Source organism: Cyprinodon variegatus, unplaced genomic scaffold, assembly GCF_000732505.1.
Source record: "Cyprinodon variegatus isolate N-32 unplaced genomic scaffold, C_variegatus-1.0 Scaffold70, whole genome shotgun sequence".
NCBI classification, from domain to species: domain Eukaryota; kingdom Metazoa; phylum Chordata; class Actinopteri; order Cyprinodontiformes; family Cyprinodontidae; genus Cyprinodon; species Cyprinodon variegatus.
The window spans coordinates 585,012-603,392 of record NW_015150523.1 but is presented as its reverse complement, the minus strand read 5'-3'; the positions used below and the strand labels follow the sequence as shown (position 1 = coordinate 603,392).

At 38.6% G+C, this 18,381-nt stretch overlaps 1 protein-coding gene across 3 annotated transcripts in view; it reads left to right on the top strand.

Moving 5' to 3' along the window:
- met (MET proto-oncogene, receptor tyrosine kinase) overlaps positions 1-18,381 on the top strand; it is a 97,048-nt gene that overhangs the window by 56,286 nt on the left and 22,381 nt on the right. For all 3 annotated transcript variants that reach the window (XM_015372244.1, XM_015372243.1, XM_015372242.1), the window contains 3 exons: positions 8,831-9,040; positions 12,117-12,266; positions 16,052-16,205. In XM_015372244.1, the coding sequence (XP_015227730.1) occupies positions 8,831-9,040; positions 12,117-12,266; positions 16,052-16,205 (514 nt within the window). The remainder of the gene's footprint in view (positions 1-8,830; positions 9,041-12,116; positions 12,267-16,051; positions 16,206-18,381) is intronic.

Below are 18,381 nucleotides of genomic sequence, written 5' to 3'. Positions count from 1 at the left end.
GATAGATAGATAGATAGATAGATAGATAGATAGATAGATAGATAGATAAAAAAAGATGAAGAAGATGTGAGCTAAGAAATATTTCACTGCCTCAAACACATGAATGGTATCCTCATTATGCATTGCACTAGAGAAAGCATTTAGAAGAAAGAGAACTCCTGACCAAGTGAATCAGCTATAGTTTCAGACACAAATGAGAGGAGAGGAAATGGAAAATTCACCGTCTGATATGTAGGATCCAGCTGTCACCCATGACTCACGCACAGTAGCAGAACCTCCTGGACCCGCTGGCTCCCCTCACCTCCACCAGGCTGCAGGGTAAAACACTGAGTTATGTCTGAGCGACGTCATCTCAGCCTCAGCACAGCTGGTCCTTACACTGTCAGCCTGGAGCTGTTTTCAATTATACAACCTATTGGGCTTTTTTGAAACCGCAGTAGTTGACCGGGCCCATTATAAAAGCAGTGAAAAAATGTGTTTTAATGCAAATAAACTCCCATCCAGTTCAGAACTCCAGTGCATCTGGACCTGCTTTGGATTATCTGTGTTCTTAGAACCAGCACTTCTGTTCATGTAAGGTTCAAAACTGCAGCCATCTTTTTGTTTTGTTTTGTTTTTATGCATGCCTTTGGTCGCTCTACTGCTGCAGAGTTTTTATATCAAAGCTGGAAATGACTTGAGCAATAAAAGTGATCCTAACCACTGCTTACTGGCCCTCTAATCAACCGGTATGCATTATTATGTCTCGAGGGAAAGGTTTTACTACTGCTGCTGCAGGTTTGGCTTTTTTTTTTTTTCAACTTTTATTGTCATTACACTGTTACAAGTACAAAGCAACAAGGAATATATCTTTCTATGTTTTTACATTGCAAAAAATTATTTAAAATGTGCATTTGCCCTTTATTTGAGCAGGTTAATAGGATGATCTGCCTAATGAAGGGGCTATATTTGGCCTTAGAATAGGATAAATAGATATGACACACTTAACATAATATAATAGAATAATTGTTTTCTTATATTAAAATATAGACAATCCTATTACTGTATGTTGGATTACTTAAACATTAATTCAAAGCAATGGAAAATAAATTTGTTTTTAGAAAAACTTGCTCACGTAGATTTAAGCTTTGCAGTGCAGACTCAATTTAAATCTAAATAAGTCATTTTTCTTGATATAAGTGAAGTTTCTATAAAGTTGAAGTTTGTTTTTTTTTTTCATAATAAGAGAAAAACAACTTGATTACCTTATTTCAAGTGCTAAATATCTATTTATCTTCATTTAAGGGTGAAATACTGATACAGTTGGCAGATTATCTTACTCTACTTATTTTCTCAAATTAAGGACAAATATTCCTATTGAAGGAAACATGTATTTATTTTCTGGATGCATTTGCAGGTGGAATCTCAACTATGACAAAAAAAAACTAACTTTTCAGAGTATTTATTGCTATATTTTGTTTTTTTGATTTTGTTCTTTTTGTTCCTTCCATATTATGACAACCTGGCTGATCTTAGTGTTCTGATTACACATTCTGTTTGGGTAGAACAAATGTATCCTGGTCTTCACGGACCAGGAAGGTGCACTGTTGTTTGCCTAAGGGAGACGGTTTGAGGACAAGCAGTGCCTTGTAATGATGCTATCTGTTCCTGGCGCATGCACCGCTGCAGGTTCAGTCAGGAGATGATAATAATACGCTGTGTAAACACATGCTTGCAGGACCCACACAGTCATCAAATAAAAGTTTCTCCTCAATGTTTTTGTCTGAAGGAATATCCCTTTTTATTGCCCTCACACAAAAAGATCCCCCTCCTTCCCTCACTGTCTCATATTTCAGTTTCCCTTTCCCTGGTCATTGACCTGTGTTCAGGTCAGTGGTTGATGGGTCTCAGGGGGGCTTAAGCTCTATAACCGACACACAATGAGAGCAAACTGAAGTTGAAAGCTCCAAAATCAGCTTTATGATCCAAAAATTCAGGCAATCCCTTCGCAGCTGTTGTTATCAGTGAATCTTTAATCAATTAATGTCCGGCCTTTCCAGTGGAACTGACAGACAGCAGCAGGCTCTTCATGTTGGATCTGGAATCTTCTGGGTGAGAACATGTGCATCTGCTTGAGTCGAAGCGAAATGTTTGAGCTGCTCGCTCTTGATAAAAGCTGAACTAAACCGGTCGGCGTTTCTGTAAATATGCATGGATTAAGCTAGAGGGGAAAAAATCTACATTAAGTTTCCATATGATGTTATTAGGGGAGTGTTGGCCTAGTCGTTAGAGCAGTGCGCTTGTGCTCTGAGAAGGTTGCAAGTACCCGGTTCAATCCCCACAGCCTCCACTCTCCGTCTCTGAGTAAGACTGTTAACTCCACACTGCTCCCCAGGTGCCGCCCAATGTGAGATCCATAAAGTTCAATTATGATTAGAAAAGCTCCGTGATGGGTCAAATTTTTTGTCATGTTTAAAGTTTGTGTATTGCTGTTTTATTGTAACCACAAGATTTCTCTTTTTCATTTTTTAAACAAAAAATACATTTATACATTAAAAATACATTATATTTTTCCATTGTTGTTTCAAGCAAAGACCACATTTCATAAATGGAAATAATAAAAGTGCAATTCTGAAATGAAACTTAGAAAAGCATATTAATCAAAAAACTTTTTTTCAAACTTTATTTTTGCTACTTTTTCTTTTACACGTTGAGTTTTAGGAATTGCATTTATTTAAAAGCGTGTTTTACAGATCACATTCTCTCCAACTCAGTTCCAATTAGAATGTTGTCGCTATCATCCTCAGACCAACACCCTTCCCCAAAAGTGAAGAAAACGTGTTCTGGAAAATCAGATTTAAAAAGATTGCAATTCATTAAAACACATCCTGAAAAAGAGTAATAAAATTTGACTATTTAGAATAGAAAAAATACATTAAAAAAAATGAAAATAATAATCAGAGAAAACAGCCAAGGTTATCTTAAAATCCTTTTCTTTCATTATAAAACCAAAAACCTGAAAGTGATGATATTAGCATGTGTGACACAGAGTACATGTCCCAATATAATGTATTTGTAACTCCAAAAGGTGGGCTTTGCCTATACTTTGTGTAATGCAAAGGATTGAGGGCAATCATATAGCTCCTAGCGGTGGTTAGGGGCATCAAAAGGTCCCTATGCTGACTGCAGTGGCGCTAGGAAGCATCCTGCTTCCTAGTCTTAGCTCCTTCTTAACTGCCAGAAATATTTAGATTGCACTTATTATTATTATTATTTATCAGTTGCAGAGTTTTTTTAACATGCTGGTCTTCTGTGATATAGAGTTTTGGTTGTTCAATCAGTTTTACTCTATTTGGACTTTAGTGCACAGGTACTTTAATTGGAACATATTTACACATCACAAAAGCAAGTACAAGAAAAAACAAATTGCGCTTTAGACCCTTTGAGTTTGCATAGTTACATTACAGCTTTGAAAGTTGACCTTATGGTTCAACCCACTGCTCTCAGTCATGAGTAACCAGTGTATTCGAAACATGAGACAAATTTCACTTTTATGTTATTCTGACCTGCGTAGCTCATGTACTAACGTATTTTTTCTGTGAAATCTTAGCCATGACCTTTGATGACAGAGGTCAGTAAGAAAAGTTGTCTGGTGAAATTTACACCCTGATGGTCAGGACTCAGTTCACTTTCAAGCAAGATTTGGTTCACTTTCGGCTCAGCAGCAAAACCATAAAATAAAATTTTAAAAAGCTGAACCTCTACAGCAGTCCTCCATCTCAAATCAGAACATGACATCAATAAGGTACAAAGTGACATCAAGCAAAAAATAAAGGGAGTTTGACGTTGCTAATGATTTAGGAAGGGATCATGTCCCATCAGGCCTCAGCTGTCGCTTGTTAAATTCCATCCAGTCAACAGGATGAGTTAGAGCTCAGCCTGGGAAGGACAGTATGAGTGTCTCATTGTCTTAACCCCTGGATATAGATATTTCACAAATGGACACCCCAGAGGCTAATGGGATTCACCCAGAGTCAACTTGCATTCAAGTTTTGCCTTTAGCTTATATCTCTCAGTGGACGGTCTAAGGACAATGAACCAAGAAACGCGTCAGTTAAGTTACTGCATACAGAACAGTCCATGTTAGCTCGATATCTGCTCCTCAGATCGCTGCTAAATCCTGGTATTACCCCGTCTAAGCTTTCCCACAAACATGAAAGAGACTTATGTTACCATCCATTATAAAAAAAACGGGCAAAGTTGCAAAGCCAAGGAATTCTATACACTTACAGTACAGTATATACATTTAGGTCTATACAGCTAAGCTGAAGTTGTTCCCTTTGCCACAGCAGGGATGTAGGGCCTCACTAATACAGATATTTCAGTTTAACAGGAGCCTTGACCACAGCCAGGCACCTGTCGCCTCGACTCAGATGTTGGTTTGTTTCGTGTCAGGCTCTTCTTCCTATCTTTTCCCAGAAGACTAAATCCTCCCAGCTGACACCTGAATACCTCATGAATCTCCTTCCCGTTCCCATGCCCCCCCACGGCTGGGGGCTGAAGGGGATCAGGAAGTGAAAAAAAGGTGAATGAGTGATAGGTTTAAGGTTAAAGGAACCTGATTATATTAGTAGAATGTAGAGGAAAGATAATTATTTATCCTGGATGAAGTTTGGAAACCAAGGGGACCATTGCTCTGGCTCTAGTTGAATGGTTGAACGTTTTTTTGTATGATGCAGCTTTTGTGTAATTGTCTGCTCTTAACCACTGACTGGTGAATGCAGTGAAGCTTCACCCAGCAGCTCAATGGTAAAACCCTAAATGTGACTTAAAATAATTTTATTTTCACATAGATTTTCTGATCTTTATAGCTAAAGAGTAAAATGAAAGGGTGTTAAGCAGAAGGCAGACCCACATCCTCACCCTACCATCACCAGGGTTAATTCTCGATAATCAGAATGATATAGAGGGTTGATGTTGACGTAACGGGACATGCATTCCAAAATAAAATCAACAGAATTGATTTTTTTTTTTGTTTGAGTTAATTCAAAGTGACAATAATATTGCAGCTACTCATGGGCAGTTTTTCAACCAGTTTTTATAGGTGTTGATAGCTGCAGGTAGGAAGGAACTTGTGGATCGTTCTTGCACCGGATCTGGAGAAGCTCCCTACTTAAGATGTTTTGCTGTTGTTTAACAATGTGATGAGGAGGATGCTCACTGTTGTCCATGATCTTCTTCACTTTATAAAGAATTCTTCTGTGTGGAATAATCTGTGGAGGTTCTACAGAATTCTAAAGCCTTGGAATATTATTATTTTCCCATTTACTTTCCTTTATTAGAAGAAATCATTATTTCATGTAGTAAAGTTCACTTTTATTTATGTGGGTTTTTGTTTTCTGGTGTTGGAATTGTTTGAAGATCTAAATAATTTAAGTCTGACAACCAGAATAGATTTATAAGGATCCACACACCTTTGTATCTTCTTGCTTAATCTGTGGCTTAGAATATAACCTGTTAAGTCTCTACCTGTGTTAGATAAAATCTTAAACATTCAACAATAGAAAGGATTACGACAAACTTTTTTTTATTTTATCTTACTTCCTTTACTGATTTGGCCCTGCAGAAGATAGTGATGGGAGCTGAGAAGGTCAGTAGAGCAGCCTTACCATCAGTGCAGGACCAGAGGGCTCCGATTGTTGTCAGAGACGCGTCATACCCTCTAAAGGAAGGAGTAGCACTGATGCCATCAGGAAAACAATATCCAAAACAACCAGACACATTCTGTAGCCTCAGGCAATTAAAAGGCAGAGCTGCTGTTCACATTTTATCAAGTCATCTATGTTTTTTCATTTAGTTTCACTTCTTTTTCTCTGTTACTGATCTGAAACGATGCTTTCCTTATGATATATGAAGGAATAAATCTCTGCTTGTGTTTGAAGCTAAGGGAGTTTTAAAACCCAGAACAGTCTAAAGGAAAAGAAAGAAGGCTGACCAGAGGAGCCCATCACACAGTAGGAACCAGAAGAAAATGGCTCCGTTATAAATCACTCTAGATATGACAAGGGCTTTTGTTATGACTTTTGGCTTTTTTCACAGGCTGTTACCACTAATGATCCTTCAGGGATGGCAGATATTTGGGGATGGCTGCTTCTCTCATCACCCAACAGTTAAGCTCTCGGCCTGCTAGTTACTCTCGCTCAGCCAGCGATTGTATTTACAGCTGCTCTGAGCTTATAGCCACACACCTCCTCTCCCTAAAAGAGGAGACACCAACCGAACAATGAAAATGACTGAGGTTTCCTCTAATTCACTGGATATTTTTCCTTTTGCTGCACCCATGGGGAGGTGGTGTGCAGGGTGGGATGGAGGTAGCCTACTGTACCGTGCGCTCATATTTGTTCTCTGCTGATACGGGTAGGACAGGGGTTAGCTGGATTGTTTTTGTTCCTGGTTGTAGGACTCAGCGCAAACCTTACACACATAAACATACACATTTTTATGCCTGTATGGTTACGCCGTTTTTGTGCGGGTCCATCTGTGTGTCGGAGGTTTCAGCCACACAGGAAGTGCTACTGCAGTCAGTGCAGCTCTCCAGAGAGTAGTTTCAACAAGCTTGTCAACTTTAAAGATTCAAGCTTTCACAAAGACAAGAATTTCTCCATCATTCGTTGCTAACTGTTAACAAAACTTCTGTTTTTTTCTTTTCTCAAAAGGAAACATAATGTGAGAATGATGGCAAAAAAAACATTTAAGCTCTTAAAGGTAGAGTGGAGGATGTTCTTTTTCCGGGTGGATCATCAAAATTTAGTGGTCCTACTAACTGTCAATCATTTTGGTGATAAGTTTATGTAAGGCTGTTCTACGTGCTTGTCCCGATTTTCCCTTACCGGTGGTGAGTCTGAAACTGTGGAAAAAATGTTAATCTTCTTTTGGAAAGACAGCTTTTATGAGCGATGCAAACAGCAACTTTTAAACAGAGCATTTACAAGGAGAAAGGGGCTTGTGCACGCTCATGCTGGAGCGGAAACAGGGTTGTGCATTTGCATTTTTTTATTCTAAAGTGGCCTTTAAAAAAATCGACAAAATTCTCCACTATACCTTTAAATAAAACCAAAGATATGAATTGGGTTTGTAAAGATTGTGAACTGTGAAGCTTGGAGTACCGCCACGCAGGCAGAGGCAGCACTGAGTATAATATATGAAAGAAAAAGATACAATAAAAAAAAAAAAAAAAACATGAGTTTCACAGTAGGTGGGGAGGGTCTGAACAGAGACAACTTTGCATGGCACCAATATTCACCCGTAAGGGGTGAAATCTAAAAAACAGGAATATATACAATGAAAAAGGCAGAGATCATGTATGGTAAGCAGGTTAGCATGATCAGGTGTTGGCAGGAAACCATCTGGCTGATGAGTTAAATTAGATACGAGGTAGTGAAGAATAAATTAGAAAGCATACAAAATAAACACCTTAACATTAGAACCCGTATGGCATACCCCAAACAGCAAAACTAGTAGCAGGCTATATTATGACCAAAACACAGAATCCCACAAGTGAAGGGAAAACTCACATCAGACATAATGACCTGAAAAAAAAAAATGAAAGAAAGAGGTCTTCAGAGACAACATCAAAGCTACAGTGAGAAAAAGAAAATCAGCATCTCAAAGAACCCCAAATAATGACAAAAAAAATTTCTTCTCTGACTATAAGATGGCTGTAAGAGACACAGTGACTGGCTGGGTGTAAACAAGTCCAATAAGTCCAATCTATAGATGCAGCATTATTTTATATCAATACAATACAATTATAATCTGGGGGAAAAATAACCTTGGTTGGGAAGAGTTTCATGTTAGCATCTCCTTTTGTTCAGAAAACCTTATTTAACATTGTGTAAATGCCCCCTGTTAACAACATTGCCTTTGTTCAAGTGTTAAAGGAAGCTAAGTGATCTCTGCTGTTTTGTTTTTCTCTTAACCTCTCGTGCATATTGGATATTGACTGATGAACGCAAGTATCCCTTGCTTCAGGAAGATAAACTCTAGCTATCATGTGTTGCCACCAAAGAGCAAATATAAACATTGATCTTTCTGCACGCAGACAAACTGGTCTCCTGAGTGCAACCTGTGTGTATCTGGAGGATCCGTGTCACCATTCTGGTTAACTGATATTTACATTGAGGGTTAAAAAACCTGCAGGTGACATGAAAGCCTCCCTAGCTCATGGAGTAAAGTAAAAAGTAGAATAGAAATAGTGTGAGCACTGCCAGCAGAGAAACTGGCCTACCAAAGATTAGCCTTTAGCATCTACAGTGTATTCTGATTCCTGCTTTATTCCTTAGAATAATAAAAAAATAAGTCAGAACCAGAAAACCTTTCCTGGGAAAAGCTGGCAATGTGTAACTACTAGGATGGGATCAAATTTTTGTCTGTGTACAAGTTGTGTCAAACTAATGTAGCAAACCTTGATTTGAAAACTATGCAATATAGAAATATTAAACTTTATGGGGTTTGAAGCAGAGGATATAGCAGCAGGCAGACATTTTGTATGTTATTGTATCTGGATCTCCATGATTGAATGATGCAGACATGACCAAATGCAACAACACTCCATCTTTCATATATTTAATGTTTGGTATTACTGTACATTATTGCAATGCAAAAAAAACACATGTTCTACTGATAAAACAATTACTTAGAGACTAGGTTTAATATTATTATTTAAATTCTTCTGCTTTTATCATTTTATGTGCTACTGTGGCTCAAATCTGTATTTCCATTGATGGAAATATTCGGTTTATATCTTGTATGTCAGATTATCTGACTCTATTGGTTTGTTTGGCCTTTTCAGGGCTGTGTGTATGGAGAAAACCGGACCTCCATCCAGTGTACCACGCCTTCCCTAGCTAAGCTTGGCCTTCAGCCTCCAGTGGTCACCAAGGTGGCGTTTGTCTTGGATGGCTACCTAACAGATCAGAAAGATCTGATCTACGTGGAGGACCCGCTGTTCCAGGACCCTAAACTCACATCTAAGGACAACAAGAGCATTGTGGAACTCAAGGTGAGGGTGCTTATACTGTATTTTGATTCAGTGAAATAATGTACACCTACTCTCAATGTCTTTCTGGGTTTTTTTTTTCACTGTCCTTCTGATGTTGCAATGATTCAAAAAGATTTCAAAAACTTGAAATTTTGCTTTCTAACCTAAACCCAACCTAAACTTGCTCAATACCCTTTCTGTTGTCCAATTTATCCTCACAGTTACCAATTAAAGAACATCTCAATTTTCAAATAAACTTTTATTTTGGTTCAGAGGCTACTTACAAACATCTCAAAATATCCATAAAAATGTCTTGATGGTTTCAACTGTGTAAAAAAAAAAAAAAAAGATCAGTGACCCCGTAACAGGTGCAAAACAAGAAATACTGCTGAAAATGTCATGGATGTTGAGTAAAGAAAATCCGGATTTATGAGCTGTGGCAAATGTCAAAAGCAGATGCACATGCAAATCAATGCCAACACTACCAAGAGTTTGGAACGGTGTTGTCTGAGTCTATAACTGCCATGAATGCAGATTTCCACTTAGGAGCCAGGTTGAAGTTCACACCCGAAGGTCAGTGGCCTGCACCTCACAGTCCTCGCACTGATTCACACGTTCAGGTCAGCCGAGGAAGGAAACAATACAGAAAGAAAAACAGGAAGAGGAGTCTGTTTCCCATCATTTCAAAGCCTCCTCTGCTACCTCCCCATCTCTCCTCTGTGGCGACACCTCTCCATGCATGCTCTCTGTCGACTTGTATTGTTCTTGCTGAGGTCAAACCTCTGGACATATTAATGCCCCTTTTCAAACAGGCTTGCTCAGCCCCCGGACCCTGTTCAAGGAACACAATGAAATACATTTTTTGCCACAATTTTTTTCTTTTTTTTTTCCGGCTGCAGCCCGACAGTTTGTGGCAGCTGTGCTCAGCCTCTCACAAGAGATCCAGACTGTTTTTTTTTTCTCAGTCTTCCTCTTCTTTCCTTCCTTTCCTAGATGTGACCTTGCCCCCTTCACTAAACCCCCTCCCAGTCATGCTCCAGACAGCCCCCACTTCATTTTCTCTTAACTCTGAGGGGGAAAGATGGTAAAATTTGATGCACCACAGCGAACCACATTTAACGGCATCTGATATCCCTGCTTTGTTATGGCCTCTGGTGGAGGGGTAGATGTAGGGCTCATTAGCTGCCATCTGATAACATTCACCTCAAATTTTAGCAAACAATGACTCAAAACAACATTTACCTTAGACTGACAGCTCTTCATATCTATGCCAACATAAAAAAAGACCTCAGGTTGTTTTATTTGGCTTAGAACCAGCCTCTTATCGCTACAAACGGCAGATCCAGGAAACTCAGATCTAATTATATTCCTGACAGTTTATTTTCAGTGACCGCCATCATTGTGACACCTTTCTTCTAACTTTAACTTCTCTCTGCACGCTGTCTGCTCTTTGCAACTAATGAACTTGTCTTTGTTTGCACCTCAGTGGGAGCAAAAGTAAGGGAGGCTGCAGCTTGCAAGAAGTTCTGCATGTTTGTGCACCGGAGAAAGTGTGTGTGCGTCTGTGTGTGCAGGAACAGGTGCGAGGCTCCTTTCCGTGTCAAATTGGAAAACCCCAAACTGTCACGCAAGGAATGTGATCATTCGCTTTATTGCCCTGTGCTACACTCAGATAGCCGTGTTTATGTGCATGCCTGTGACACAGAGAGTGGGGGAATGAGACAATGAGACAAAGAAAGGATGACAGACAAGGAGAGTCAAGCTGCTTAAACTTGGGGAGACAGAGGGGGAAATTATTCTCACAGCTTTTTACATTAAACAGTTTAAAATGTTCAATCTAAGCCAACCGCCTGCGTCGCAGCCCCAAAGATAGGTCCTCGTTGGTTATCTGCAGGTGTTCTGCAGATTATGCATTATATTCAATGTCCAAAACAAAATAAAAATAAAAAGCCAGACTAGAATAAAATAAAAAGGTATGACTAAACAGAACCATTTGACCCTGATCTGTCTTGTTGGTGTTTGGCTAGCATTTGGGTATAATTTATCCCAGTGGCTCCATGGTATACCCTAGTGCTTCCATTTTGTCCTGTTGTGTTTATACTTATGTAGTTACAACCCGTTTATCGCTCTTGATAGTTATGTGCAGCTGGCTAGCTCAGATGTGCGGCTGGCTAGCTCATGTGTTCGGCTGGCTAGCTCAGGTGTGCGGCTGGCTAGCTCAGGTGTGCGGCTGGCAGCTCAGGTGTGCGGCTGGCTAGCTCAGGTGTGCAGCTGGTTAGCTCAGGTGTGCAGCTGGCTAGCTCAGGTGTGCAGCTGGTTAGCTCAGGTGTGCAGCTGGCTATCTCAGGTGTGCGACTCGCTAGCTCAGCATCTGCTAAATGTATAAACAAACATAAGATAAAAACATGTGTGTTTCTGTTGAAATGTTAAAATATGTATGAAATGCTACATTCAACTTTATCTCCTGAGGAAATATGACATTCATGATTTAGTGACCTCCTGTCAGTAGCTACAATATAACCTCTTAACGTTATAGTAGACTGGAGGTCAATTATGTAGAACTTCTTAAAATCACCAGTCAAAGACGGTGTAGAACATCCCTTCCCAGGGTATAAATGGTCAGTATTCCCATGGCAGATTTGCTCCTCTTTGTACACAACTTTGAAAAAATAACAAAATAGCTACAGCATTGGACTAAACCATTAACTAAACCTAAAGCAGGTTTGGCATGGTAAGGAAATTGTCTGTTTCTACAATGTATTGCTAAAAAGAAAAACAAGATGTGTAAAATTTTTGACAAACCAAATCAAATCAGTCATGCATTATCAGCATGTTTTTTTTTATTGGACAGCAAAGCCTTCAGCAGTCCCAACTTGAAAAAGTAGGTAAAGAAAAACTGAATTAGAGAAATATCCACTAGTTTTGCAAACACCATGGATGCTGAGAGCTACTGTTCTAAATTGTTCTTTTGGAGATAAAAATCCAGTTTCAAAATAATTGCAGTTTGGTTTCATTCTAAACATTCTTTCCCTTCCTTTGGTTCCTCTTAAGCCTTCTCCTAATCGTATCCCTTTTCTCCACCTTCTATCCTCTGCAGGGGGATCGAATGGACATGGAGGCGATGAAGTGTAAGGTCCTGACCGTCTCCAACCACAGCTGTGAAAGTCTGACCATGGTAGGAAACACCCTGGAGTGCACCGTTCCCACCGAGCTGCAGGCCGCCACAGCCAAGGAGCTCCAGGTGGAGGTGAGACACGCCTGCGCCCCACGGGCACACAGCAAGCTCCGTTTACTTTCTCAGCCCACGGTTTCCCTCACACCTGTGCAACAGTCCATAAACAGCAGCACTTTAATTAAGACAGCCTGTCGTTTAACAGTAGTCACAAAAACACCTCCACACCCCAACTACATGTTTGCACAGAAGCATGCTCCCGCAATTTCAAACCTCCTTTCATAAACTTGTTCCAGGGACTCAGCTGATAAAAACAGTGACATGAATGGATGTTTTAATGCAACTGCAGGCGGCTTGCATATATGCAACAGCATCAATGACAATACTGCTGGCCATTAATGACTGCACAAGTCTTCCCCAATGATAGCTTAAAAAAAATGAGTCTAGACAAACTATGATGCTGATAATGGCTGCCAAACAGATTCTCCGAAGTGAATATGAAGAGAAAACCTCAATAAAACCAGTTATGTTTGTGTTTCTACCATCTGGCTTAGGGGAGGAATCTTTCATCAGCTCATATCTCTGTGCCCGCTTATGAGAGACAAACAAGCTGACCAGTTTGGCGGAAATGACCAGATACACTCCAATAAGAAAAGAGCGGCAGCAGTCAGTTTTTATCCATATTATTATTTTGAGTTCATTACATTCAGCTGATTCGAAAACAACCACATGTGATAATAATTTATTAATAATAATAACTGAACTTTATTAAGTTCAAATTGGACAAATTTACCTCTGCATTTAACCCATCTCCTTGGGGAGCAGTGGGCTGCCATCGTGAGGCGCCCAAGGAGTAACGTGGGGTTAAGGGTTTTGCTCAGGAACCCAGAGTGGAGGCTGAGGGAATTGAACAGGGTATGTGCAACCTTCTCAGAGCAGAAGCACACTGCTCTAAACACTAGGCCAACATTCCACTCATGTATTGATCTCTTTAATATATCTACGCTGCTATAGAAGTCTATATTAAAGATATATAGAGGACAATGGAGAGTAAGTAAAAAACAAATACATCTAGTAAATTTAAATCATAGATTTACAAAATCCTGTTTGATTTTTTTTTATTGCTAATTTTTAAATGAAATTATTAAAGAATAAATTTATTAAAGATAAATAAAATATATAATTTAAATATATAAATTATATATTTTATTTATCAACACTGCAATTTCAGACGTAATTTAAAACCAAGTTTTAATTTTTATAAGTTATTACTAATCTGTATAGAAGCTTTTAGGTAACTGTTAATAAGATGTATAAGATGATATATCCAACCTGTTAGTAAGCTGTTATTAAACTGTTAACAAGCTGTTACAAATCTGTTGTTGTTGTCACAGAAATAAAGTCAATTCAATTAAATTCAGTTTATTTACATAGCGCCAATTCACAACACAAGTCATCTCAAGCACATTACAGTTCACCAGATCATCCAGTCAAATTGATTCAAAGTTTTCTAACTAAGGAAAACCAGTTGATTGCATCGACTCATTGACTCGGATGCAATCCCTCACACTAAGCATGCTTGCAGTGACAGTGGAGATGAAAAATTCCCTTTTAACAGGAAGAAACCTCCAGCAGAACCAGGCTCAGTGTGAGCGGCCATCTGCTGAGGCCAACCGGGGTTCAAGGAGACAGAAGTAGAGATACAAAAAGCAACCGTCCAGGAAAGAAAACTGAAATTGCAAAAAGAATTTAATCCAAAGTGAAAAAGATGATGGAGAAGGAAAAGAGAGTAACATTTTTAAATGTTTGATAAGGAAAGGGTTTTATAATCAGATTCCTAAATTGTGTTATTCAAATTTCCATTAAGAAATTAGATTGGATAATACATTTTAAAATTTCAGTATTTGATAATGGATTGATAAATAAAATGTACAATTCCTCTTCAATCATTTTTATTTCAAACTTTCAATCCTGAAACTCTTTTCAAACTCAATGATTTTAATGTTACTCTCCTTGTCTTCCATACATGTAGCCTTATGGAGCTCTTTATAATAAACTCTTGGAAATTTGGGAAAATCATCACATTCCTTATGTGCACCAAATCATTTACCGGTACTAGGAACTTCATCCCAATGTCCTGATGTAGTCCTCATAAATAAGGAGCTCAGAGGGAAATCATCAGACAGAGTGATGAGTGTATCGACTCCAAAAACAGCTGTGCATCCCATCACATGAATGCAAGTCGAGCAGAAATTCAGGATGTCAGCAGACATAACGCAAAGCCTTATAATACCCAAATGCATTTTAATTCATAATTAAACTGGTTGGAAAGATTAAAAAAAAGCTTAAATATTTGGAATAGGGAAATTTTGTTTGAAAGTACAAAGAGACGTGAAATGATTTTAGAGTCATATAAAAGGAATGATGCACATATAAAAATAAATGTCTTTATGCTAATGAAGATGTTTGTTTTGTCATTAAGCATGTAGTCATTCTAATAACCTATAGAGGTGGCCTTTTTCATATTTATTACATAGGGATCTAAACAAAAGATTAATGTAGAATGCAACTTTTTTAGGTCATAATCACCCTCAGCAACTAAAACCTAAATATTGTTTATTGAAGTCACACTAAAAATTGATTAACTTAACATTTTTTCATTGTTTGAGTGAACTAATGAACCCCCACCCCATCACCCAGCTGCTGTAGCTGTGTCTTAAAACGCTGGTCTTCAGACTCCTTCAGAGATAACATCCGCCGGCCGTCTCCAGACCAACCGCTATCAGGATCATCATTGTTGACTTGTGAACTGGCCTTCAGAGAAAATTCCTTATCTCTGGGTTGGTCTCAGCCAATATCCCTCTAGCTGCACAAACCAACATCAAGGCTTGTCCAGACAGTATTGATTTACAAACACATTATTCCATCTGCAGCAGAGAGCAGTAGGAAGTTAATTTCCACTAAACCTAATAAAAGCAGGACTTATATCTCTGATTTAATCTAACATACTTTATTAGTATTACAACACATCATTTTGTCTTTATAGAATCAAATACCATAGGGGGGCTCACGGACCGGGGTCCTATTGGGGCCACCTGAAATAAAGAACTAGGAGAAAGTTTGTTAAATTCTAGAGGAGTAAAAAGACCTGGACACAGTAGATGGAGAAGCCTCAGATTGTTTCTGCTTTAATGTCACACAGGTTTTGGATCATCAAATGGGGGAGTAGTGGCCTAGTGGTTTGGACAATGTGCTTGAAATCCAGAGGTTCTGAGTTCAAGCCCCACTCCCACAGACTGCCACTCTGGCTCCCTGAGCAAAAACCCTTTACCCACACTGACCAATGGCAGCCCACTGTTCCCCAAGGGGATGGGTTAAATACAGAGATTGGATTTCTCCAATGTGAAAACAATACAGTTCAATTATTAATAAACAGGTTTTAAAGGTTGACTGAGGTAATTTGAGGAAAAACACAAACTATTTCCCCTTTGATATAAAGTTTTAATTAGAAAAAATTCAAACATCGTCTCCTTAATAATTTTTTTGTGGAAAAAAAATCAGAAATCAGAAGAAATCCATGTGGGGAAAAATAAGTTATATAATTTTCCTGTATTTTACAGAGGTTTTATAGAGTCACACTGTTTGACAAGGCCGCCTAGCAATGATAAACACGACGGCTCCTAAATAAGTAACACCGCTGCTCCCTGCAGACCTTCTGCCTTTGCGCCTCACCTCAAGCCATGCAAGTTGTGTGCGGCTTAAGTCGACAGCACAGCCAAAAAATCAATCATGAAAAAAATGAATTTGTTGAAGTTTTTAACATTCACTCATTACACACCAAATCCCCTCTCTTTGTTCAGTGGCGCCAAGCGACAGGCATCAGGAATCTGGGCAAGGTGACGATCGCGCAGGAACAGGACTACACAAGCCTCATCGTCGGCTGCGTTTGTGTCAGCCTTGTGCTTCTACTTCTGTTGTCACTGCTGATGTGGAGGAGGAACAAACACATTGATGGTAAGAGCAGAGAGGTGTGACATACAGAGATACAGATTCATGTCATGACAAATACTGATTATCTTTAATCAATAACAGGTAACCAGACAGTTGACTATTTGTTAGGTTCTAAATGTTTGAGAGCTTGCATGCTATAGATTCACTTACATATCTGAACGCTGCAGAAAATTTTCCCACCAACCTGCTTTATTAACACATTTTAACAGCGATCTGCTCTTTGATTAGGCTTTGCATGCACTTTAAGGGAAAAAAAATTATACTGATACAGTAACAGTAGAAACTTTTAATATTTTTGGGCTTTTAGTGATGCTTTTACACATTTTTATGCAAAAGAGTCAAATTCATTTTTAATTCATTTTTGTCTTTACCAAAGAAGATCTGTTTTTTTTGCTCACAGGTTCAAATATATACATAGTCTATGCATTTTCAGTAATATTTCAACAAAACAGGGCCATTATGGGCCAATATGCTTATGTTATTGAATATATAACTTTTATTTATTTTTAGTATCCTGTAGAGCAATTCAGCACTAAAATGTGCTGCCTAGGTGTTAAAAAGGGGAGCCCTAATTGATTTATGGTCACAAAAGGAGCGTTACTGCTTTTGCTATAATGCAGCACTTTGTGTTAATTAAGACAAAGTTAAAGTTAAGTTTATAAAAAAAAATGCAAATGAAAATGTAGATGAGAGTAAAGGTGAAAAAAGAAGAAATACAGACAGTGTAAAAAAAAAGATAAAAAAAGAGAGGTAAACTTGATGATATTCGCTTCTACACCTGCAGAAATTAAGAAGAAAAGAAAACATGACAATGAACAAACAGAATTAAAGAATAGTACACTGTACTATGCAAGATGTACATAGTAAGAGCCTCAACTCTTGATAGAGTATATTTGAATGTACTGTGTATCTATAAGCACATTAATCCAAAAATATGTGTTTATGTGTGATCGCGGTTGTGTAGACAAGTGGTCTGTTTCATTAAGCAGGCTTAACAAATTCAGACTCAAATCCAAAACTCTAAATTGATTTAGCCAAAACTTTTGGCTAGATCGTTTGTTTTCAAACGGACATGCAGTGTTTGCTTTTAAAACCTAATGTGCGTAGCGGACCTAGTGAAAGATATGTTTTTTTGTATGCAAAAAACTATGACAAAAATCTGATTATATCAGGAAATAAAACACCATGATTGGCTGTAATGAGGGTGGAGACAGTGGACACTGAGTTCACTGAAGAAAACCTGCTCCTGACAAGGTTAGCTCTGGGGAGAATGTTACTACGATGACTGAAACAGAGGTTGAATAAACTCTCTTTGTGAAACAGAAAAGTCAGTACCACTGTTTTCAGGTTTAGACCGCATAGAGTTTTCGGTAAACCTGCTTCATGAAACTGACCCAAGGTCTCTCCATAAGAATGTTCTAAAGAAGGCGTGAAGAGCCACAGACCTGCCCCTCAGGACTCCAAACAGTCAGAGCTCCAGGTATCCAAAGCTCCTCCAGAGGACAGGAGCCTGTGAGGACCAATTCATTCTTTTCATTGGCCAAACCTGTTTGGGCGAAATGAGTGATACCTTAACACAGTTTTATGGTCTAACAGAAGAGGGTCTCCAAAACAGGTTAAACCTGATTCTAAAATAAATAAAACAAGCCTAACCTCAATTGATTACAAAATATCTTTAAAAGCTTAGTCTCTGCAAGAAAACCAAACAGATTCTGGCATGAGCCTTCTCCCACAATCACTGTTTATGTTCTCTACTTCCGTCTTTAGTTCTTTCATTTTGGAATAGGTTCTTGTCTGTATTTTGTCTTAGTAAAAACAAAAAATCTTTTTCTTGGTTCAGTTCTTGATCATTACTCTTCCCCTCTTCTCTTTGCTACCTCTGCCTTCATTGGTCTCATCTGTTCCTCGTCTCCCCCTGATCACTTTCACCCATCCTGGCATGCATTTCTTCACCCTCCCCTCTGCATAAAAGCTCTCTGGTTGTCATTGGTCATTGATTTCTTCTTCTCTTGTCCTGGTCTGTCACTCTGCGTAGTTCATGCTCCTATTGTTTGTTCTAAGTTTGATTTTGATTTTGTTATTTAATCCTAATTTTCATTGAAGAATTTTCAGTTATCTGATCAAACGTTTGATAGAATTAAATAAATTTGGGTTTTTTTCTGTTCTTGACTAAAAGAGT